Below are 24,714 nucleotides of genomic sequence, written 5' to 3'. Positions count from 1 at the left end.
TCCCCAAATGCCAGTTCATTGCCATAATAATTTCAAGTCAATTTGCCAAATACTCTTTCACTTTTCAAACGATTACACGGAGATTGATCTATCTATCTATCTATCTATCTATCTATCTATCTATCTATCTATCTATCTATCATCTATCTATGTATCTCCAATATAACTCTGGGGCTTTGTCATATGTACATATATATGAATTTTACATACCTTTCAGTTGTGTATATATTTGAGGTGTGGTGTGTGTCTGAAGTCTAAAGACTATAATGATACCTTGGGGAAGTTTCTTGTTGTCCTTATGTTTCTGAATCTCCATCTGGAAAATAATTAATATCCATTACATAATGTACATGGGAGCATTAACACGCTTGACCCAGTGGGCTATTTAAACATGAGAGCATTATAATTGTTCTGCAACAGATTTGCAAGATGTGATTTTAGAGATGCCTTTGTCCAAAGGGAAAATCTCCCCCAATGTCTGGAATAGGTCTCCTTATGGGACTTATTCTTTATGGGACTGAAAGGGGCAACATGTAGTAAATATTTTCATCTGTGAAATCCTCTACTCATGGGGAATAAATATTGACTATTTTAACTTTCTGGTCAAAGCATTCTTATTCATTGCTGTAGGCATTGTTAACAGTTTAAAATTAGAATGTTCAGCATTTTCCTTCTAAAATATATTATTTTCCCAAGACTTCGATTTTGGAATTGTACCAAACATTTCCAGATGTATCATTAGTCATAGGATAATTTTTTAAAAAGTGACTCTCTTCAATTCTGGTATGTTGTCCTTACACACGCAATCCTTTCCTTTTTAAATTGTTGTCCATGTATATCTTAGAATTAGTCAAAAGAATTTTTAAAACTGTAAAACAATAAACATTTTGGGAGAAGCACTTTGATCCCAGATCTTATGTAATTGCCATTATTTTTCACTATAAGCCAACCATATCTTTGACTCCACTGTCATATTTTTATTCTCTTAATATAATCAAAAAAGGAAAACATTCTATAGGAAGTCATTTCCTTATTATAATGCAATCCCAGATTCTATTTAGCTCATTTGGTTTGTTTGTTTATTTGCTTTCCCCGGGGGCAAAAATATGTTATTTTCTTATTCTGGCTTAAAAAATTTTAAGTCATAATTTCTGATTTCACCAGTAAAACTAAACAATTTTGGCTCTAGCCAGGTGTTGGGAAAACTCAAAAGAAATTTAGGTGCTACAGAAAGAGAGGTTAGTAATTCCAATTGTTCAGCTCTTGCCTTTAGAGTATTCTCTGAGTTGTGTTGGAGTATGTTATTGAGTTGCTGTGAACTACTGCTGCCAACTTCTACCCTAGAGATGGCTATATTTCAGAGATGAGTGAAATTATATTTGTAAACAAGTTTATAATCATTAATAAAGCTTACCAAACAATTTAAGCTCTTCAGAAATACACATCCACTATTATAATTAATTTTCTATTGTTTAATTACAACCTTTAATAGAGACATGAAGACTTTTAAAAATGTATAAGAACTCTAAACTTAATTAAATTTGATTTCATGATGTTTATTTGGTTTTTGTAAGTTTCAGGTGTCAAATTATTTCTCCTTAGAGATCCTGGTGAAATTCCACCATTGACTATTCCAACGTACTGTTTAAAAATCCCTAAGAATATTTTTCTTTAAAGTTGACAACTGTGCACTCTGGGATCCAGATGCCATATTCGCAGTACGATGATTTTGTTCTGTTTTCCACACATGGCCTTTTCATACACTGTCTCCCAGGGATGAAAAATTCTGCCTTGAATGAGAAGTTTTAAACCTTGCTTGAAAATAATAAGCACGATACTTTACATGTTTATGGCCATTTAAGTTAAAAAAACGTGCATTTACATGTATCATATTGTTTTACTCTCAAAATTAGTCTTGTAAACGGAAAAAAGGCATTAAGTAATTCAGTAAATTGTCTGCTGCATGCTAGCCACTATGAAGGGACTGCATGATAGACAAGGCAGTCCCAAAACTTGGAATTTCCTTGGGAAGGTAAGACACGAACAGAATTAACAGCAATAGGGCTAGTACATAAGCGTCTCTTCCAATTGAGAAATAGAGGGGCAAAAGGAGATTTATGTGCCGCATTGTGCTAGGAAAGGCACATGTATTATCTCCTGAAACTCGAAACCCGTGTTTGGGGCATGGTCTCCACATGATCTGCACAGTCTACCACAGTGTGAGTCTCCACGGGGGCCCTTTTGACGTCGAACCCATAGAGTCGTGATGGAGTCTTAGACATGAGGTAGAACTGGCTTTTTTACTCGTGAAAACACTGAGGCTCATGGAGGTGAAATGACTCAGCCAAGGTCACACACACTGATAGCGGCAGAGGCGCGGCCGGAACCAGGTCTTCTGATGCCAGCCCAGTGCCTCCCTACATCTCTACTCCCTGTGTTAGTTTTGGAAACTATTTGCTTCCCTATCGCCCTTCGTCTGGGTGGGGGATGTCATTTTCAGTCAATTTACAGACTTTTCAAAAAGAGAAGGGTGGATAGGAGATTGGAGAAAAGTTTCCTTTCGGTCAGTGAAGAGGCCTGATTCGTTCCAACACCATTTATGGACCTGCTCGTGCCAGGCACTGGGCATCCAGGACACAGCGAAAACAGATCCCTGCCCTCAAAGACGCCCTAGTTAGGGGCGTCTCCGGGTCTTTGATGACCTCCTCTCACGAGCGGTCCCCAGCCCTCCCCAGGGCTCACCTGCCGGCCTCTGCAGGTACCCACGTCCCTAGGACCCGCCACTGGGCCAGGCCCAAGCAGCATCAAGCCCCGGGTCCCCGCCATTGCGCCCGCGTCGCGCGCCTCCAGTCGCCACGGCAACCAGGGAGGTGCTGACCCCTGACCTCGAGGCCCCGCCCCTTCACGCTCCCGAGACCAACATGGAGAAGGCCAACCCGGAAGTGCCGCCGCAGCCGCCCGCCCGGTGTTAGGAGCCGCCGGCCGGGCCAGGCCTAACCAAGCGCCCGCAGCCCTGCAGCCCGCGGCCCGCCCACGTCCCGCCGGCGCCGGGGCGGCCGCGTTCCCCGCCCTCCTCCACTCCACCCCTGGCTACCCGCTCCCGCCCGAGAGGAGGAGCTGAGGCGAGGGGGAGGAGGAGGAGGGAGAGGTTTGCGAGAGGGAGCGAGGCCGCGTTAGCCGCCGGCGGTTCGTATTACCGGGGTCGGGAGGAGGAGCCGGGCCGGGCCCGCGGACGAACGCCGGGCGGGCGGGAGGCGCGGAGGCAGCGGAGGCTGCTCGGCCGCAAGGAGGCAGGCGGGAGGCCAGGGGTGCAGAATTGGGGCGGGGGGCTCCCTTCACCCCCGCAGCCCTCCGCCCGGGTCCGGGTGGCCAGGCCTCACGTGCCCGCAGGCCTGGGGAAGGTGGAGACAGGGGCGGGGGTCCGCGCAGAGGCCTGCACGGCGCGGCCAGGTGATGGTGGGCCTCTGTGTTTCTCCAGACGAAAGGGGACCCCCGGAGCGGCCGTGCCCCTGGGCTGCCCCCGCGAGGCGTTTTGACATCAGCCATAGGGAAGTCGGGGAGCCCTGAGCCTGCCTGTTTCCGTTAAGTGTCTGTAGGATGCAGTGATTAAGGAATTATGCTCTCCCTCCGGGAGGGGCACTGCCTGTGCTAGTGAACTCGGGGGCAGAGAAACAGGACAGGATGATGCTGTCCGAGCAAGCCCAAAAGTGGTTTCCAACACACGTGCAGGTCACAGTGCTCCAAGCCAAAGATCTGAAGCCAAAAGGCAAAAGTGGTACCAATGACACATACACTATAATTCAGCTGGGCAAGGAAAAGTACTCCACCTCTGTAGCTGAGAAAACCCTTGAGCCAGTTTGGAAGGAGGAGGCCTCTTTCGAGCTACCTGGATTGCTAATGCAGGGAAGTCCAGAGAAATACATTCTTTTCCTTATAGTTATGCACAGGTCCCTGGTGGGTCTGGATAAATTTTTAGGGCAGGTGGCAATCAATCTCAATGACATCTTTGAGGACAAACAAAGAAGGAAAACAGAGTAAGTTATGTAATTTATTTTGAATTTGGGGGAGTTTATATCTTATTTATGGTTTTTCTGTTCTTGGAAATTATCCGTATACTTCGGGCGTTGGTTTTTGGATTGAAATATGATCCAGTTTTAAGCACCATATTTGCATGAATCTGAAGTAAAAGTAGCACTCGTGATGAAATATTTTTTAAATGGAATCATTAATGATCCCTTATTCTTTCTGTTAAACATCTGTCAAATAATTGAATATTTTGTGGTGGATTTTAAGTAAGTTAACATTGTTTCAGTATAAGAGGACTGGATCACAGTATTGACCAACTAGGACTTCATATAAATTGTTATGGATTTTAAACCTTACAATTATCAATGAAATGGAAGATGAGAAATTAAATCTGGCAATGTAATGTTGATGTGTCGCACTTTGTAGCTGTCAAAAGATAAATCACCAGATTTAGAACTCAGTATTTCGTTTCAACGTTATAAACACAGCTTTTATTTTAGCTCAGCCATTTTTCAGGGTCAGTGCGCCTTGATGGGAGTCTATACCTGTTAGAAAAAAAAAAAGTTTTAAAAGTATGTACAGACATCCTCAACTTCGAATGCACTTACATTTTCCTTTGAATTCGCAATTACATCAGAGTTATTGTATTCAGGATTGGTTTTCCAAAGCTATTGTGTTTAGACCATATTAAATGCTGTAGGATGGAGAGAATGATAAATTTTTGTGATGAAATGATTTGATAACATCTTCAGTGGTCTTTTTAGTATGACTTTTTGAGCTTGAGTTAGATATATTTTAATTTAAAAAATCATAATATAAATTAACACTAGGATATTGTGTCTTAAATTGAAAAAAAATATGTTTTTAGAGATAGGTATACTCACCCCTTCCATAAACTTAAAAGGACATTATATTAATGAAATTAGTGGGAGAAAAATACTGGTTGAACTTCTAAGAGGACTTTCCATTTCCAAGATAGTGTTGGTGTTTTGTTCAGTTATAACTGAATTTATTTACTCTTTAAAAAACTTTCTTACAATGATATTTTTCTTGAAGTTTATGTTAATTCTTTACATTTTAAAACGACTCTCTCTTGTTCTTTTCTGTACATTTCTACTCTCAGGCTTCTCTTGGTTGGAGTTTTTTTGTTTCATTTTAAATCAGGTCTTAACCTAAGATTTAATATATGTGGAGTAAAAGTGTAGAGAAATCAGAAATACTAGGAATGCAGGAGGAAAAATGGTACCATTTAATTGAGATGAAAATATTTTAGAAGGAGAGAAAAAGTTAAGTGTAAAGTTTAATATATATCAATGATTTGAATAATAAAATTATTTGATACCTAAAGAGTGGCATTCAGTTTCCTCCGAGGGATTCTTTATCAAATTGAAAGTGAAAAATGGATAATTACCAAATAATCTGTTTCAAATTGCCAATTTTGGGTGACACTTAGTAAATATTTAACTAAGTGTTTTGAATGTAAACTATTAAGTATATTGCACCTTCAAATTCCTCACTTCATTTATAGTACTTTAATATTCATGGATCATGTATTTCAGGCCTTCTCTGAAACATAAATTTTCCTAGTGAAAGTAGGACCAAATGTGAACCCAAGGAGTCTGAGGATGAAATAACCTTTTACAATTTCTTCTTGTTTTACTCCTAGTCCTGGGCAACATCACAGTTAACAATACATTTGGTGTGAGCAATACTCTAATATTATGGTCTCTCCTTATAGAAATTCTCTACTGGCTATTATATAAAATTGATTAGAACTTTAGGGGTAAAATGCTTTTAAATGTTATCAACAGGGTTTGTGATGTTATTGCATTCAAAGTGATTTTCATATGTTGCTAAACCCTTAACATTTTATTTGTGGATAAATGGGGACCATGTATTTGATGAGATATCTTTATTGGTAATATTTCTAGTTTTGTAATATATTTAATAGCTTCCTTTTCTAGCACAGCTGTACCTGTGGCCCAGTAAGAGACAGACTTGAGCCGCTGGTATATTGCAAGAAAGATATTTAATATTCTGCACATTGCTAAACTTTTTCAGCATATTCCCAAGTGCTTTTTAGAAAACTGTTTCGAGTGATGAGGACTACCAGCTGACTTAGAAGTCCTATGAAACTGCTGGGTGTGACACTTTTTACATTTTGACACTGAAGACATATATTTACAGCTTGTCTTCCAGTTGTGTCATGATAGATAAAGAAGTATGACAACTAAAATTATTACTTTACTTATTTTCTTACCTTGAAAATATATGTCTTTTTTCTCTCTTAAGGAATGGGGAAAAAGGGTCTGAGCCAGAACCCTTTGAGTGGGCCTGGGAAGAGAACTTCTGTATCTCCTCCTTTAGAGGATGTCTGGGTTGGTTCTGGCATGAGATTTAAAGAAATAATACAATGTTTAGTAATAGAATGTTAAAATCATTGATGCTGTTGTGTAATATCCATTGATTTTTTACAATAGAAGTAGGTGATGTTGACTTTTTTTTTTAATGCTCATGAAAAGTAATAACAACCAGAGTCTGTAGAGTTAGATGTGACTCAAACATATGCAGATTTTAGGACGTATGTGTGTCTCAGCGGTGCACCTGTGTCCTGGCCTCTGGCACCCTTACTGCCAATTTTGTCCCATTTCTGACCACACAGCACCAATTGCTTGGGAATAGTTCCCATATGTGTGCTGGTTTTTGAACATGGACCTGTGCCCACTAAAAATTGAACAGAGGCCATGTACAGTTTAAATCCAGTACTCCAGAGGTGAAAAAAAGTCAGCTAATCCAGTAAGCTCCAAATGCTGTGTCTTCATTTTATCTTTCTGAAGACTGGAAGAACAAATGCTATCTCTGAAATGATTCTTGAAGATCTCATTAAGACTTCCCTATTATGTCATTTTCAAAACAAAGCAACTAAAGTTATTTGTCATTGCTACATTTTCAATGAGTATATTTGTAAAAGTTCTTTGCAGTTTTTTTGGGGGGGTGGGGAATGGACATTATAGTGTATTTACAGTTTGTAGTCAAATACTGATTTGCTTTATTCAGGTTTACATAGGTCTTTACAGTTTCCTACTAAAAAAACAAGACAATGTAAACACATACACACACACACACACAGTTGTAGCTTACTTGTAAGAATATAGTTCTAGAAATAAAAATTGAATAAACATTTAATGCAAGGCAGACTGCCTTCCAGGAGCTTATACTCTAGCAGTAGAAAATTTGCATTGTCTTTCTCTTCAGCTCTCATGTCTCCTTATTAAATACAGTGTCCTGCAGTATGTGCCAGCCATGTGGTTAACCTTATTAACATATGTGGTTCATCAAATAAGAAAGAGCTTCTATTTTCCTGCAGATGTTATTCATCAACTTTAGATTTCTTTATTGACTTTAATCTGACATTGGGAAGTTACATATCATTCCTTGTGCCTCAATTTCCTCATCTATGAAATAAAGATGTTAAAGTAGATGATTTATTGGTCTTATCTCTAAAAGTCTGTGAATTTCCACTACCCCCACCCCCTTCCATTTTGGGGGTAATTAATTTTTTTTTACTCATATTTGCTTTGATTTGTTACATACGTGCTCGTTTTTGTTTGCAAATTTTTGGTACATTTTTCGCAGAGTGTATTCACCTACATTCTATAAAGCCTGAGGTACTACAGAGTATTTCTGAGATACTGTTCGTCAGATGTGTTTCTCTCCCTATTGAAAATAGCTCTGTTTTCCAAAACTTTGAGTTAACTGGGTATATAATCTGCTTCATTTCCAGGCTTTTTGAGTGCTCAATTGTATGTTATTTAAGGTTGTCTATTTCACAGAAATCGCTGTCATTTCTTATTTCTAGCCCCTGTTTCTTCAGATTTTACCATTTGCCTTATATAAGGGATTTTCTCAGTTTAAGGTCTCAGGCTAATGGTATTTTAAAATATTGATATTCTAAGAAATGGCTAGTTTTGATGCAACTATATCTGAATTGATTGAATAGCTCCAATTTAGTTAATCAAGAAAATATTTTTCTTCCATGTTACGTGCAAAGATGTAGCTGATATTTATATCATGTGCCAGTATTTCAACTGGATATACAGTAAATGTAATCTTCTCCTGGCATATCCAGTTGGTAGCAATGAGAGAAAGAACTAATGTAAAATTAGATCAGAGTTCCTTTGCAGCTAAGAAAATTTGTTACACTCGATTAGAGCTATATTTAAATAATAACCTGTGTGCAGGAATGGATATTATGCCTCATTGCTAAGTTACGTGAAAACATTGTAGAAACTCTTTCAGGCTTGATTTTGTAGTTTTTTTTGGCTGTTTTCCCATAGAATGACCCCTTGTGACATGGCCAACTGGAGAATTTCTCATGGATAAAAATACTATAAAACCAAAATATTGCTTCTTGTATATCATTTAAATACAGATAGTGCCATACATTGAAGGGACTAAAACATAAGATTTGGCTTCATTTACAAAATAATTTTTATTTGGTATTGTCACAGTAGCAATAGTAAAATGAAGCAAATAGATTCAAACAAGAAGCATTTTAGGTTTTTTTTTTCCTTTTGAAAACTTGACAAGATTTATTTTTTGTCACTTCTTGCATTTTACTTATTTTTTGCATATTTTATTCAGGAATAGGCTTTGATTCATTTTATATCAATCTAAATGACATCGTATTGTTTTAATGATTAGCAAGCTATATGCAATGATCTCCAATGTTAACAAAATTATTTTGCTACTTTTACGTAAGTAATATTTTGGGATGGGGCCAGGTATTTATTATTGGATTAAAATGTCATCAGTATTCATTTTATAATGCTCAAAAATAATTTGTATTGGTGAATTCTTTCAAAATCTCTGCCTCAATGTCTTTTAATGTTAAAAAAAAATGTCCTTAGGCCATGAGCAACACTTAATCCCATATGGAAAACTTCTAGCATTGATAAGAATTTTTGATGATGAGTGATTTTCAAATCACAGAAGAAAAGATTATCTAAAAACATTTTCAAACTTGCCAAAGACCTATTCATTCCTTCAGTATATGTTACATCACAGAGACAATGATCAGTTTTTTAAACTAAACAATAAGTAAAGCCCGAAATACTGTGGCTGACAGATTCTTATTCAGAGCTTAGGTTGCCTTGACATATAGTTACTTTACCTAAAAGGCTATTTGTATGTAACAGAACTCAGTATCCTCTCTCTATTATGTGTTACAGCCAATTTTTTTTTCTTCTCTTTAAGGTGGTTTAGATTAGAATCCAAACAAGGAAAACGAATCAAAAACAGGGGTGAGATAAAGGTCAATATTCAGTTTATGAGGAACAATATGACCGCAAGTATGTTTGACTTATCAATGAAGGACAAAACCAGATCTCCTTTTGCAAAGTTAAAAGATAAGATGAAGGGTAGAAAAAATGATGGAACATTTTCTGATACGTCTTCTGCAATCATTCCAAGTACTCACATGCCCGACGCCAATAGTGAATTTTCAAGTGGTGAAATACAGATGAAATCCAAACCAAAAAAGCCTTTTCTTTTGGGTCCTCAGCGACTCTCGTCAGCGCATTCAATGTCCGATTTATCTGGGTCCCATATGTCTTCTGAGAAACTGAAGGCTGGCACCATAGGTCAAACACATCTTCTCGGACACCAGTTAGATTCCTTTGGAACAGTTCCAGAAAGTGGTAAGTGCCACATTCTTGTGTCCTCATTGGTCTGAACTACCCTTTTAGTTTTTAAAGTTTAATTTCTAAATTTAGTAAATCAAAATAGCAGTTGCTTTGTAGTATTTTCCAAATTTTGTCATTCATCAAATATTGAGTACCTACTATACCTCAAATTGGTAAGTTCCTTGAAGGCAGAGCTTGTCTGCATTTGTATTTATAAAATGAGTGCCAGTTTCCTTTTATGGCCTGGCTGCCTGTTTTACTGCTGTTTCTGCTATCTCAAAACCCTGAGCATAAATGAATGTTCCATTTCATCATAAAGTCCTTAGAAGAAAACTTTTATGTTCAGAAGTAAGAAAGTAAATTTAATGCTAATGAAAAAGTCCCTGAGAATTTTTAACATTATCATGCCAAACAGAACCTCTAGTTTTGACATCATAGTTTATATGATTGTGAGCTGAATACATTACTAATGGTCTAGCAATATGCTAGTTGTTATCAGCCTCGATGCTTCAGACTGCTACACCTTAGCATTTTAAGATTGTTTCCTTGATTTTTTGAAGGTTAATACATTTAAGTGGCTAATTGCTCTCATTCTAAAAGCGGCAGAATGCACACAGACTGTGTCAAATAGTGTGATGTAATGTGTCACTGATTATGTACTAACTACAAAATTGTTTGTAGGAAGTCTCAAATCTCCACACAGAAGAACATTAAGCTTTGATACTTCTAAAATGAACCAACCTGACAGCATTGTGGATGAAGGTGAATTGTGTTTCGGAAGACAAAATGACCCATTTACAAATGTGACTGCTTCATTACCCCAAAAATTTGCAACACTGCCAAGGAAGAAAAATCCATTTGAAGAAAGCAGCGAAACATGGGACAGCAGCATGAATTTATTTTCAAAACCAATTGAAATAAGAAAAGAAAATAAAAGAGAGAAAAGGGAGAAAGTTAGCCTGTTTGAAAGAGTGACTGGAAAAAAAGATAGCAGAAGATCTGATAAACTTAACAATGGGGGATCTGATAGCCCTTGTGACTTGAAATCACCTAATGCATTTAGTGAAAATCGCCAGGACTATTTTGATTATGAGTCAACCAATCCATTTACAGCAAAATTCAGGGCTTCAAATATAATGCCATCTTCAAGGTAAGCTTAATATGGGGGAAGTTCTACTATTTGGGAAAATCTTGTACTTGAAAGTATCAAATATTTCTTTTAAATGCTAGAATATTTTCAAGTCATTTTATTTTATTTGAAAAACATTTTTATTTCTATAATTAAATTATAGAGCCAGGCAACGTTGCATATATTTTTGGAACTGAACTTTTTTTTCTTAAGAAGATAAAAGACTCTTATTCTCTATCCTGGTCTACTTCCACTTATGTGAGCCAGAAATTCACCAAAACTTAGAGAGAAAACAACATGGCTTGTGATGAGACATGGCGAGAGTGAATTGCCAGTGGGTGTTAGTTCAAGCCAGAAATTTAGGTGATAATGTTTCTAGGGATTCGTTCATGGGCTACCTGGAAAGGACCAACAGTAGCCCATGTGCTATTCTTTAAAAAATGCCAGCTTCAGTATTAATGGCTTTCCTAATAGATGTTAATTATCCTTATTAAATGGCTATTTAGAAGTGGTTTTTATTTGAGAATGCTTGTTATTGGAATTCAGTAACCCTCAAGGGTTCTGTAGGTATACCCAAGGGATCTATATGATGATTTATAGTCAGAAATAATCACTCATGAGAAAGATTGGATTTTCTAACTTTGAGTTTTCAGTTATATATATAATGGTGCTTTTCTTATTCCTTAGTATATCTAAATTATATCTATATATCTAAATTTAAATCTATATCTATATAAATTTATATCTACATATATAGATATAAGTGTAGATATGCTAAGGAATAAATTTAAATATGGTTATGGATTTTACAAAAGTAAACGATGAAATAGCTGATTAAGGAAACCTCAAGCAAAGAAAAGATAAATTTATTCCCATCTTAAGTATAGTTGGCCCCCCATATTTGCAGGTTCTGCATTTTTGGATTCAGTCAACCATGGAGTAAAAATATTTAAAAAAATAAATAAGAAATAACAATATAGTAATGAAAAAATAATGCAGATTTAAAAAACAGTACAGTGTAACAACTGTTTTCATAGGTTTACATTGTATTAGGTATTATAAGTAATCTAGAGATAATTTAAAATATATGGGAGGTTGCGTATATGTGCAAATACTGTACCGTTTTGTATAGGGGACTTGAATATCCCTGGATTTTGGTATCCTTGGAGTCCTGGAACCAATCTCTCTCAGATACTGAGAGATGACTGTAATTATCTTGGAAGAGCATGCTAGAGTGTTTACCATGTAATAGAAGATTTTCTTCAAGACAATAATATAGAGTGTACAGACCTGAATGGGAATACTGGCTTAGAAGTGCTATGACCTCCATAAACCTCAGTATCTCCATCTTTGAAACAAGGAAAATAATCCCACTTGATAGGATTCGGTGAGGATAAATGAACGTACATAATACAAAGCCAGGCCCCAAATAGGGAATCCATAAATGGTGACTACAGTTATGTTTGATGTATTGTCATGTTATATTTTACTAAAAAACAGTGCTTTGTTTTGTCCCACTAGAAACAGCAAATAGAGTATTAACAATCAATCGCTTTTAGTCTGTGCCCTCTCACCTCTCTTATGTATCTTCCATGATATTTTAAAAATTTGCATTTAAATTTTCAAAGTGAAGTGTACTTTTTTTGTTTTCTTTTACCTATAAATGGATATTTGCCATGGTTTAAAAGAGTATTCTGTTCTGTTTATAAACCATACTCCAGAAAAATAACATTTTTATCATATGGTATCAATATTTTATTGAAGAGTTTATAGTTTTGATATGCCATTCAAAAATATTTTGGTATTTTACATACTGTACTTCACATGTTACATTAAATCTTATATGGGTAAATAGAAATATATTTGCTTCTTTCCCTCTTTACTAAACTCTTTTTTACAGAAGGTTGTTGGAAACAACTGTCTGAGATAACTTGGAGATGGGGCAATTTAGCTAATTTTAGAGTCAAAAGAAAAGCAAGAAAATGGAAAATGGTAGGAAAATAATGTTTTTACATTATGGGTGCATATGGAAAAAAAAGCTTATTGAGTATTTGCAAATCTTTAATTGCCCTGTATTTGAGTTGTTTATGTGGGCTGTTACGGGTTTTAAAAGTGCCTGTGGCATTTTGACACATCCAGGCTTTGTTTTCAGTTACTTTATTATTATTGGCTGTTTCTAGCAAAATTAGAGCTGTTTTATGATGTATGAAATGATTGCAAGTATGTAAAAAAAATAGTTGTTTTTCATTTTATGACTTTCTCTTCTTCATATTTATGAGATGCCAGATATGAGGACAGAACATTTGTGGATTCCTAGGAAGTTATTCTTTTTGCATCACAAACCATCCATGTGGTAAATGTAAAACATTTGCAGTAAAGGGGTAGTTCTAGTTAATCTTATAAAAAAGAAGAATTGAATATAAATAGACGCAAGAAGAGTGTGCAGTTCACACTTTTGGCAAGCAGCTTTATCTTGAGTGGAATTTGGGAGGATATTGCCAAGGTAGTGTTGTCTTTACGTAACAGTATAGTTCTATTTTTCCTCCCAGTATCAACCCTCAGCTATCTGGGACATTTTAAATTTCTCACATTAACATCCTAACCGAATGCACTTTTGGAGCTATGGGCTCACATTATTAAGACACGTGCTGTGAATTTTTTTCAGGAGTGCTAAATAGACCTATTTACAGTTTCCTGGACTCTTGTGGCCAGTGTTTGTGAGAATGCTGAACAAGGTTAAGGGTAAAATACATAGCCATGGAACTGCATTTTCTTCTTGATGAGTGAACTGGCTCACTTGTGATTGCTGGTACCTAGGAACCATATTGTTACCCTCTGGTTGAATAATGTATATTATTAAAACTGGAGAATTTTCTTTATGCCCAAAATTTTAAAATGTACTAAGGCACACTTTTTTTTTAGAAGTTAGACTTTTTATTCCTTAGTGTTAAGTAAAGTCCACCTGAAGAAAGCACTTTGGAAACCACAAAAAATACCACATTTTGATCCTGTCCTTGGAATAGGTCCCATAGTTTTACATAAAACTGATAGAGGAAATTAGGCATTATCTTGGGTTACTTCAGCAAAGAGCAGGGCTCTTTGAAACACTTTTCCCCAAAGTTACTAATTTGCAGTCTCTTACATGCCCCTATTTCTTTGAAGCGTTTCCTGTTCTTGTAGGGAGGGGTAGTTGTTCCCTGTGCTGCAGCATTTTCTTACGTAAGTCTTGTCTTCTGTGGGCATGGCATTGTTCACTAATAGCTTAGTCTCACTTTTCTTGCTCACTACCATGAAGAGTTTGATAGCAGGGTCTGCATTTCATTCCTCTTTTTGCCCTTAGTCTCCAGCATGATGCTTGGTAGGTAGCAGGTATTAGATATTTTGAATAAATGCACACAGTATAGCAGACCAGTTTCTTAATGCACACAGTGTAGCAAACCAGTTTCCTAATGCACACAGTATAGCAGTTTCCTGAAATGCTACTCTCATTCCCTTAGCCTCCTACTTCCAGCCCTGCTTGCGTGGGCTGTGAAGATCTTTCTAATATCCTGAAAACATATCCATAAAGCCATATGTATGCATTCTTGTGTACAACTAAACATTGTTAAAAATCTAAGTTTTAAAGGATTACTAAAATTTAATATTCAATCTAAATAGCACATTTCTGGAGCCTATTAAGAACTGTGTATTAGGGTAGGTTGTCAGCTGTAATAACCACAGGTATCAGTGGCTTATCACAGCAAAAGTTTATTGCTCACTCTTGTCACAAAGGAGTTCACTGGGATGGTGATAGGAAAAGTGAGTGCTTTGCTCTATGCATTCATCCAGCTCTGCACAGTCTCTCAGGAAGCAGGCTTCTTCCTTCTTGTGATGCCACCATTTAACACATGGCCTCCAAGATAAGTGCAGCGCGGGAGGAGAGAGAGGATCAAAGGAGGGTCATTTCTGTGTGCCAGGCCTAGTGCAGTATGCATTACTTCCACATATGTCCCATTGGCCAGAGCTCACCCGTGCCCCAGCCTCACTGCAACCTGTGAAGAACTGTGACTTAGCTGTATACCCAGAAGGAAGCTGAATTGGGTTTAGTGAGCTTACAATATTGTGTGTGCCACTGATGCCAAATCAGCTTGCTACTAAGAAGTCGGGATGCTGTCCAACGCTGGCATGCTGCAAAACTCCTATGACACATATACAGTAAGTAGAGTTGGAGTTCTTGTAATCTTCAGGAGAATGTTTTCTCAGTTTATTACTGGTACTAAGTTGTTTGTATTTTAAAATTGCCACTAGTCTTGTTTTTTAATTGTAAGTCGCAGGTTGTTTAGCATCATCAGTATCAACTAATTTTTTTCATGCTTTATCAAATAAATTGTCAACTAATTTATCATGTGGTTTATCCCACAATTTGCAAAGTAATCCTTCTTTTTATCAGCAGTATATCATTTGCCAAAAACAAATATGCCTGAATGTTTGTTATACCATTTTTAATTTGTTCACAACGAATTATCTTTTAATATATTATAAAATCACAAATAATAAATTGTAAATAATGTTACCACCAGGCTATTTTTCACTTAAAACTGGAAATGATGGGTGTGTGTCTTCACCAAGACAAATTTGTTCATTTCATTTCTTTTTTTTTTTTAACTAGGACATAGCAAGTTCTGGCTTATTTAAGAGTTCATGGAAGAGATGTATACCACTTTCAGGTCTGGCCCATGGAATGTCCTCTTAACACTCTTAACACTCTTAACACAATCCTCCATTTTGCCTCTTCCTCCATATCCTGGACCAGGGATTGGCAAACTAAGCTTGGAGGCCAAATCTGGCTTGCTGCCAGTTTTTGTAAAGTTTTGTTCGAACACAGCCACATTATGGTCATAATTGTGTACAGTGGTAGCATTGAGTAGTTGTGACAGAGACCATATGGCCCACAAAGCTAAAACTATTTATTGTTTGGGCTTTACAGAAATACTTTGCTGACCCCTGCAGTAGCTGAATGGAGAGGATCTTTGAGATGGGCAGAGCTGTAAGTAGGAGCAGCCTGGGTCTCTGCATGCAAGTGGAAGGCCCACCTGACGAGGAATAGCCAAGTGGCCCTTGTCCAAATGATAAATTCACAGGATATAAGTTACTGAGATTTATATATATATTTATTAGAGCACTTAGCATTATTTATCCTACTGAGGAGGGCACATGGGCTATAGTACCTTTTGTTGTGTTTAAGAAAGCCCTAGTCAAAAAAGTTTAAGAACTACTGGTTTGCAACACCAAATCCAAACTCCTCTTTCTAACGTTCTAAGGCTTGTTGTATTTTAGGCTTTTCTTAACCTTCCAAGTTTTCTTTTACTGTTCCTCACCAACCTGTTCTAGGTAAGTTAATTTCCTTACTGCCATGTCTCTACACTGAGGTCCTTGTAAGCCATGCCGTCTTCATTCCCAGGCTCAATTGTGGGGTGCACTCTCAACTCATCTCTGTGTGTTCTTTTTTGAGTAATAACCTCGTGTTTCCCTTTGGATTTCTGCTGATATAGAAGAAGTAATTACTATACAATGTTTATTGTACTAGGTCTTATATTAAGCTGTGTAAGCTTCATAACAGTTGTGCAGAATCCTCTTTCTTGGGTGCACCACAGCACCTAGATTTGTGCATGACCTCAGTGCTGATCATCAAGGGCTCCTGGAGGTTATTTTTTTTTTAGCTACAATTTGTTGGGCCTCCCCTCTGACTGAATTAGAATCTTTAGTGAGTGGGCCCTGAAATGAAAATCAACATTTTAATAACTTCCCATTGACTATCAGGTTTAAAAATTGCTGATCTATATTATATCACCTACAGTGGTCCCCCTACTCTATGGGGATACGTTCCAAGACCCCCAGTGGATTCCTGAAACCAGGCACAGTTCCGAACCCTATATATCCTGTGTTTTTTTTTCTATACATATATACCTATGATAAAGTTTAATTCATAAATTAGGCACAGTAAGAGAGTAACAATAATAATGAAATAGAACAATTACAGCAATATGCCAGAATCACTCCTCTTGCACATTGGGGCCGTTATTAAGTAAAATAAGGGCTACTCAAACACAAGCACTGTAATACTGCAATAGGTGACCTGATAGCCGAGATGGCTACTAAGTAACTAATGGGCAGGCAGTGTAGACAGTGTGGGTACACTGCACAAAGGGACTGAACAAAGGGATGATTCACATCCCAGGCAGTACAGAATCGGATGGCCTACCATTTCATGAGGCTACTCAGAAGGACACGCAAATTAAAACTTAGGAATTATTTCTGGAATTTTCCATTTAATATTTTTGGACTATGGTGGTTAACTGAAACTGTGGAAAGCAAAACCACAGATAAGGGGATGGGACTACTTTATTTCCTAAGCTTTCAGTAAGTATTCATTGTGAATGGAGATCAGGAATTGTGCTGGCAAATGCGTACTTAAATTAGACAACTTAGTCATATTAGCTCTGCTTGCAGGTCCTTAACTAAGGTAGAGGGTACAGTAAGGAAGTTAGCTTGGCTAAAACAGAGATATGGTGGAAAGGAGTAAAAGATATGGCTGAATAGGTTAAACACACACACACACATGCACGCACATAATGCACACACACACACCCTAAATTATAGTGAGCATTGAAGACCAGGCAGAAAAGTCTATTAAATATTTATGGCATCTATGGATGAATTGTTTCTCAGGATTGAGATAAAACCTGAGAGTCAATAGTGATGAATGACACTTAAAAATATGCTCCTATTTGTATGCTACCCATGGTAAATTGAGGAGAAATTCCATGATGTGTATTCTTTGAAGGAGGTGTAAGTTCCTTGAAAAATTTCAGGACCACAGAACTCCACCTACTGAAGGGAATTCTGCTTGAGAGAATAAGATTGAGAGAGTAAGATTTTCTCTCTGTTAGAGAAAATTGCTTATGTATGTCTTATTCTGAATTTTTTTAAAAAAATCAATATAAGCCTACTACTCTGTGTGATGAGTTTCTGTTGTTTCATATTAGGGGGGCAGCTGTTCTGAGAGTAATAATTTAATGGGAGATATTTTTACCAGAGAATTTTCTTTGGGGACCAACCTTCTGTTTGTGACTCATAGAAAGAACATGCTTTCATCCCATTATTTTCTGCTCTACTATGGTAGTTGTGAATGCCATGTAGCAAATTCTTAACTACTCCTGAATAACTAAATGTTATGTTCTATAATGTTATTTCTAGTATTAATTGATTTTCCAAAGCATGTATTTCCATTGTTAATGTTTGGTGGAAGAGCCTGCCTCCTTTTTAGCAGATGATCTCACGCCAAATAGTTATATTTTAGGATGGTACAGAAATAGCATCTAAGATCCAGACTTGTAATGTTTTAGTGATTTTTCATGGCAGTGTGCCTTCCACTTGTGAGGTCAGGTCTACCTGATTCTCCCCCTCTTCCTTCTTTCCTTCCTTAATGAGTCAATTCCTGTCTGTGCTTGTGTCATACCTTCCTTAGGAGGTACAAAAAAATTGGTTACCTAGAATGTATATTTAAATGTCTTTCTAATTTTCAAATCACCATAAGCTTGTAAGCATGTAGCCATTTTTATGAAATTGTGTAACATGTTCATTAAAAGTCAAAGACTGTTTACTGTAGAATTTACATTTTGATTTTTAAAAAGTATAGTAAATAAATGATCCTAAAGAAAAAGATCCTATTAATAGTTTTTAAACCTTCATTTTTATAATGTCCCAATGGACTTTTTTTTCCTGAATGAGTTTAAAGTTCAGTCGTTGGCATCATAAACCTTAATATGCAAAGGATTTGTTTTAATAGCAATATTTACTTTTTGCTCATATTTGTCTAGTGTTAAAGATAATTTGCCTGTTATTCATGGTAGGCTACAAATCTTTTACACACTTGAAAATTTGTGCCTTCATTTATGAGACAGAAGACAAAAACTTTTGAGATGATTTTTAGACCCATTAATCCATTAGTGCTCAGAGATTTACAGAATGTATCCAATGAAACAATGACTATAAACACGAAGTATGCAACGTGATTAGTTCCCTTAACACTAACTAGAACTTTTATGTTTAACTCCCCAGATACTACTTGAAACTTTTTTACCCTTTGTCATCCTAATACTCATTATAATAGCTCTCATTAATTGGTGCATCTCCCAGTGGGTTAATTTGCAGATACCAGCCATGCCATCCTTGTGCTAACTCACTAATGCAAATTGATATTTAGAGTCTTCAAAATTGAAAACAAAGCTCTGTAACAAAAAAGACAAACTTTGCTGGTTTTTTTTTTCTTGAGAGAGAGACTGTGATATAGCAAGATTCTGAGAGAGAAGAAAACTGGCCAAAAAAATTCACAAAAACTACTGTAGGCTAATAAACTGATGTGAAAATTTCTCAATTTACAGCACTTGACAGGTGCTAAAAGAAAAGCATCTTTAATTTTAATGTGTTGTTAGGACCTCTTTAGAGAGACTGTACAAGTTATTAACAAGGTCCTCTGAGACAGGAGACGGGTAATTAACAAGACCTATGGAGATATAGTTTAGGTAATTAACGAGCTCTTAGGCACTGGACACCGGATAACACGTAGCAAGTCCAATAGTTAGAGAACAAGTTGTTATGATATGATCAAATATAAGATACAGCATGTAAGCCCTCTTGAGGTTTCTGATAGGAAAGTATTAAGATTGTATTCCAGTGACCCCAGTGCACTGACTTTTGTAAATCAGTATGTAAGGTTTTTGGTTTAACTTTTAAGGTCGCATTTGAGAGAATTATTTTTAATTGTTGTTACATGTAGATTAATAATCTTTGCTAATTGCCATTAATGAACATGTGTATTTTGAGAAAAATGCATTGGAAACACATCAGTTGTATGATTCTAAATTGTCTTAAACATTTATTTTCAGTTTATTTTTTACCTGTGACTTGTCGGCTAAAATTGCCTATTGCAAATTAACCTTGCTTTCCTTGTCTACTTTAAAGCAGTCAGGATCTAGGCCAGCGAGGAGACGCGGCCCTGGCACCAGTTTGGTTTTTACATGTTATGCCCAGGTTCCTCCAGTCATGCCCCTATGCTACCTTCAAGTCTGAGATTTTATATTCCCAACTTCAAATATTTGGTCCAGTTATTTCTTGTGTAAATTTGAAATTGCTGAAGTATGAATCTTGAGTTTTGGCTCAGAAAATTCCCACATTCAGCAAACATTTATTAAGAACATGTTATGCTCTAAAGGTTAAGAATATAAAGAAGGCCCTTGCGAGGCTCCTGATTCATTCTGTTACCTGCTGTCTCAGTGGTGCTACTCTAGCCCATCAGGATGATTTTTTTCTGAATTTCAGCTCTGAAAATCAAATGATATTTTCATTATTATTTTTGGAATATTTGCTGTATATAAGGAAATCATATTGTTGAGATATAAATCCTGCTCTTTGTGCTCGTAGAAAAAGGTGTGTAAATATTAGGTCTGAATTTCATATTAAGGGTTGGACATTGTATAGACACTGGGGAACCATGAAAATGTTTAAGTTGGTTTGTGGTATGATTGAATTAATGTCTTCTATCATGAAGTAGCTGTTGAGGACAGAGGATGGGAAAGGGAAGAAGGACTTGAGACAGGGAAACTAGTTAGGAAGTTAATATAATTGTTTTAGTGAGAGTTGATGGAGGTCATTTGGCAGTGAGGAGGGAGAAGAAGGGAACATCTTTGAGAAATATTTACCCATTATGGGACTCACCCATTCTGCTTTTGGGTAGGGGGGCATTGGAGGGACTGGTAAGGGAGAAGAGACAATAAAAACTATTCCAATGGTATGTTTTCAGCTGGTGTCTTAAGTTTAATGAAATGTAGCGTTTTTAAAACCCATTTAATTTAGTACAACAATGTCAGGTCTATAGTCTTTGAATCAAACTTGGGATTGTAGTCTTGATAGAAAGGTTTGAATTTTTTCTTTTTGTTTTTTTAATGAGGTGCTATATTGTTTATTTTAGTTTTTTTTTTAGAGACTAGGAATTAGGTGTTTTGAATTGTTTGAGACTAGCAAGTTAGCATGAAAACAATAGCAGCTTTTGAAAGTTTGTTTTTCAGCACTGAAACACTTTGGCTTCTGTGAACACAGGAGTGGAAATTTCAGTAACTGGTTGTGGATGTATGCATTTAAAGTGTTTCTTTCACCCTTGCATTGACGTTACTAAATATATTTCTCTCACGTGGTTTTGGCTTGACCAAAGCTTGTCTCTGTTGGACACTTTTTGTTAGTTTCTCACTAAGAGGATAACTTCTATTTCTTACATAATTAGCCCTCACTTCTGTGGACACTACTTTTCCAGGCTTCTATGCTTAGAACATTTCCCGTTGGGCCACTATGATCACGTCATCTGTGATTACTTTTTTCCCATGACAATAATGCTTTAACTTTTGAAATACAGGTAGCATTCCTGTATATTTAATTTATGGTGGTACAGTTACCTTGTAGCGGAGGTGTTTTAAATAGCTGCTGGTGATACAAATTAACTATGAAGTGATTTTTCTTACCTGCATGTAACTGGTATCTAAGACTATTAGGATCCAGACATTTGACATTCATCTCTTTGAACTTATATTTTAAGGATTAATTCTTGCTTTGACATGATATATTAAATATAATATATTGCTATGTAATAAATACTTATAAATATTAAAATCTTACATATTTAATATATTATACACCAAATAAAATGTCTTTATGTATTTTATATATTTAAGCTTAGAAATCTTGGATAAAAGTACTGATACCACTTAAAAAGCAATTAGTTGAATCAGCTTGGCCTTCTTAGAGTATACCTTAATTCAAATTGCTATTAAGAAAAAACTGTTTCACAAATGTTGTGTGTAAAGCTCTGCTAGGCCTGGAGAGGTATGGGGGATGACAGTCCTAGCCACACCAGCTATGGAGAAGGATATGTAAGAAATAACCTATAATCAAAGCAGAATAAACTGTGTTAAACAGAAGTACATGGAGTTTACTGTGGAAAGGTGGATGAAAAGAGCAGTTCAGTCTACTGGAAATTGGGAAGTGCTTCTTCAGTGTGGAGAACTTTGAGCTTGATCTTGACCATGGAACATCATTTTGTAAGTTGGGGCATGACTAGATAGACAACTCTGTTTTAGTAAATGGCAATAAAGCTCTTTTTGAAAATTATTAGATAAGTTTTGAAGGGATAATTTATAAAAAGTGACTAAATACTATTATATCATTAGCTGTTTATTAACAGCTTAGTAATTTTACCATTTCTTTTCTAGTTGGAGTCATGGAGCTATATTCTATGTCATTCCCTGACTGGTAGGTTCCTGAGGAAATATGTTTGCTGCTTTAGGCTACCAAGGAGCCAATTAGTGGGTGCGCTGCAGCAGCAGCTCTGCATGAAGTATAATGAACTCTTTGTTACAGAGCCTGGTATGGGAATGGGGGTGTTCCAGTTAATCACATATTTTGTTTACTAGAAGTATACAATGCATTTGTTTCATAGAGACTTTTTATCTTCAAAGAAATTAAATGCTGCAAATAATTAAAAATGAAAATCATACTGAACATAATTTAATATTTGATTCAGAAAGTACATTCGATTCACTTCTTTCAGTGAAAGGTTTTACAGTATAACATGAAAACATTGAAATACTAATAATAGGATACTCTGAAGGGAGTATAGGATAAGTATTAAGAGTTCAGATTTAGGAGTCAGGTCTGCGTTTGAGTCTCTGTTAGCCGCGTGGCCTTACTTAACCTGTCTACACCTCGTTTTTCCAACTGTAAAATGGAGATAATAACCTTGGTGTAGGACAGATTAAATAATGTCTTGTACAAAAAGTGCTGAGGGTAGTGTTTTACACACGGTGCATCCAGAAACGATAGCCCTTGCTAGGATCTTAATATACAGCATCTAGAGGATACTTAACAATTGCTTTAAATAAATTAGGTGGAATTTTTTTCCAAGTAATATCTTCTCAACTTAAAAAAAAACTTAAATAAAAGTAGAATTTAGAAGCCTCTGGTTTTCACCAACTGATAAAGGACATACATTTGGCAGGAAGTAATAAACTTGATAGTTTTTGTAGTATCTTTCAAGACATATATTCAGCAATAATCTTTGATGAGATAAAACTAAAACCACATTGAAATTAAGTAAAAGTATTCTCTGTATTAAGTAGAAAATTTATAAGGCAAAGCTATTATGGTAAATATTGATGTAAAGTCTTATGTTCAGAAATTCTTTCATAGTACTAATAAGGATATTCCAGGATAGATATCTAAGCTGTGGCTTTCCATTAAGGCATGGTGACAATTTCATAAACTCAGATGGCTGAGCTCAAATTAGATTGTTAAAGAAGGCAGTTCAGACTGTGATAGTAAGAAAGATAAAGGCTGCTTATTGAAAACTCCTCAGAACATTTCAGTCCCCTTTGGGAAAAGGGCACTTGCCTTAGGAAATTCACACAGGCACTGGTGTCTCTGTTCCAACCAAGATTCGGAGGTTGGCTCTTTTATTTCTGTGTCAGAGCAGGTGCCCTCTTTGTTTTTCATCAAGAGTATAAGATTCTACTCTAGTAGTCTCTGAATTCAAGGTTCTTTAATATATCAGAAATAATATTCATTGTATTTTTAATGTTTTGTCATCCTGGTTTTAAAAAATGAATATTCTTCACTTAACAGAAAAAAATACATAACCAAAATTTGAATGTTAAGTATTGTTAGACTGTCGTCACGTCATTTTATGGAATAGTATCTCTTGTACTTACAGAGATGGATAAGATCTTATAATGGCAATTCTTTGTGCCTCCCATCTTTAGACTACCGGACAGTGTATATTAGGGTGACATTCTAAGATTCAGATGTTTATTTTTGAATTTGATAAGGGATGGAAATTTTTGCTTTTCCTTGGTTATATGTATTATTGCTGTTCTTTCTCTGTGAGGGTTATGTTGATACTCTGATACAAAGGATGCATAAAGCAAAGTCTCTGTCTTTAAAAGTATAAGCAGGTAGATATAGAATGTGTAATTAATTGTCCTAGTTGTAAATAACTGTCCTGGGTGGTACAGTTGGTAAGTGCTGATAGAGATAAAAATTATAGATTAGATGGATAAGGTTAGGCAGTCTAGGCATTACAGAAAAGGTAGAACTAAAAGTCTCGAAGGATGGATCTGTGAAGACAGAGAGGTAAAGATAAATGAGAAAAGGTAGAGAGGTAAAAATGAATGTGTGAAGTGGTTCTCAGGGACCTAACCTGCCTAAAACTGTTAAGGGTTAGAAGTAGTAGTGAAGATGTGACCTTATTAGTATGAATTTAGCATACCAGAATGAAGAATTTGCATCTAATTCTATAGAATGTATGAAGAGTTTTCCATATATGACTGATGTGATGAAAATACTATTTTAGGAAAACTCAGAGAACAGTGCCATTGCTGTTATATACGTAATAATGCCGGAATCGGAAGAGGTGCACATGAACTCAGAAAAACTGCATTTCTAAGTGTGATTTTAGATTCCGAACAAAAACTTCTTGTAGTGAAACATTTTAATGATGTAACTTATAGAAGCAGGACAATAGTGAAATTATTGTGGCATAAGAAATTTGCAGATATTAATGTATATTAGAGGTACACTCTTTAAATCAGTGGGCACCTGTTTTAGCTGTTCTTTGAATAGTTTATTTTTTTCTTCACGCAGAAACATTTTTAAAAGCTGACTGAAAGTTGGATAGGATAATATACAATTTCTAATAAGATCATTGTATTCATCTGTTGGGGGATGGCCCTGGAAATTTTATTTTACACAAAAAAATATATTCTTTTCTGGCAAAAATTTTATAATTTAATA

General features: G+C 36.2%; 2 protein-coding genes across 6 annotated transcripts in view; one reads left to right on the top strand and one right to left on the bottom strand.

Moving 5' to 3' along the window:
* LOC101134747 (protein CASC2, isoforms 1/2) overlaps positions 1-2,912 on the bottom strand; it is a 206,227-nt gene extending 203,315 nt beyond the window's left edge. For both annotated transcript variants that reach the window (XM_055351989.2, XM_004050167.5), the window contains exons 1-2: positions 2,743-2,912; positions 211-316 (exon numbers count right to left, since the gene is read on the bottom strand). In XM_055351989.2, the coding sequence (XP_055207964.1) occupies positions 211-316; positions 2,743-2,826 (190 nt within the window). In that variant the 5' untranslated portion in view covers positions 2,827-2,912. The remainder of the gene's footprint in view (positions 1-210; positions 317-2,742) is intronic.
* A 346-nt stretch (positions 2,913-3,258) lies between these two features.
* The window catches only part of RAB11FIP2 (RAB11 family interacting protein 2), a 41,762-nt gene continuing 20,306 nt past the window's right edge, over positions 3,259-24,714 (top strand). The window contains exons 1-5 of one of the 4 annotated variants that reach the window (XM_055351987.2): positions 3,563-4,034; positions 9,283-9,725; positions 10,392-10,860; positions 15,806-15,865; positions 22,140-22,179. In XM_055351987.2, the coding sequence (XP_055207962.1) occupies positions 3,682-4,034; positions 9,283-9,725; positions 10,392-10,860; positions 15,806-15,865; positions 22,140-22,176 (1,362 nt within the window). In that variant the 5' untranslated portion in view covers positions 3,563-3,681 and the 3' untranslated portion in view covers positions 22,177-22,179. Of the gene's footprint in view, positions 4,035-9,282; positions 9,726-10,391; positions 10,861-15,805; positions 15,866-22,139; positions 22,180-24,714 lie in introns of all 4 variants that reach the window. The other 3 variants (XM_019035362.4, XM_055351988.2, XM_004050166.5) reach the window with 3 other exon arrangements.

Source organism: Gorilla gorilla, chromosome 8, assembly GCF_029281585.2.
Source record: "Gorilla gorilla gorilla isolate KB3781 chromosome 8, NHGRI_mGorGor1-v2.1_pri, whole genome shotgun sequence".
In the NCBI taxonomy this organism is placed as follows: Eukaryota; Metazoa; Chordata; class Mammalia; order Primates; family Hominidae; genus Gorilla; species Gorilla gorilla.
This window is presented reverse-complemented; position numbering and strand designations above follow the sequence as displayed.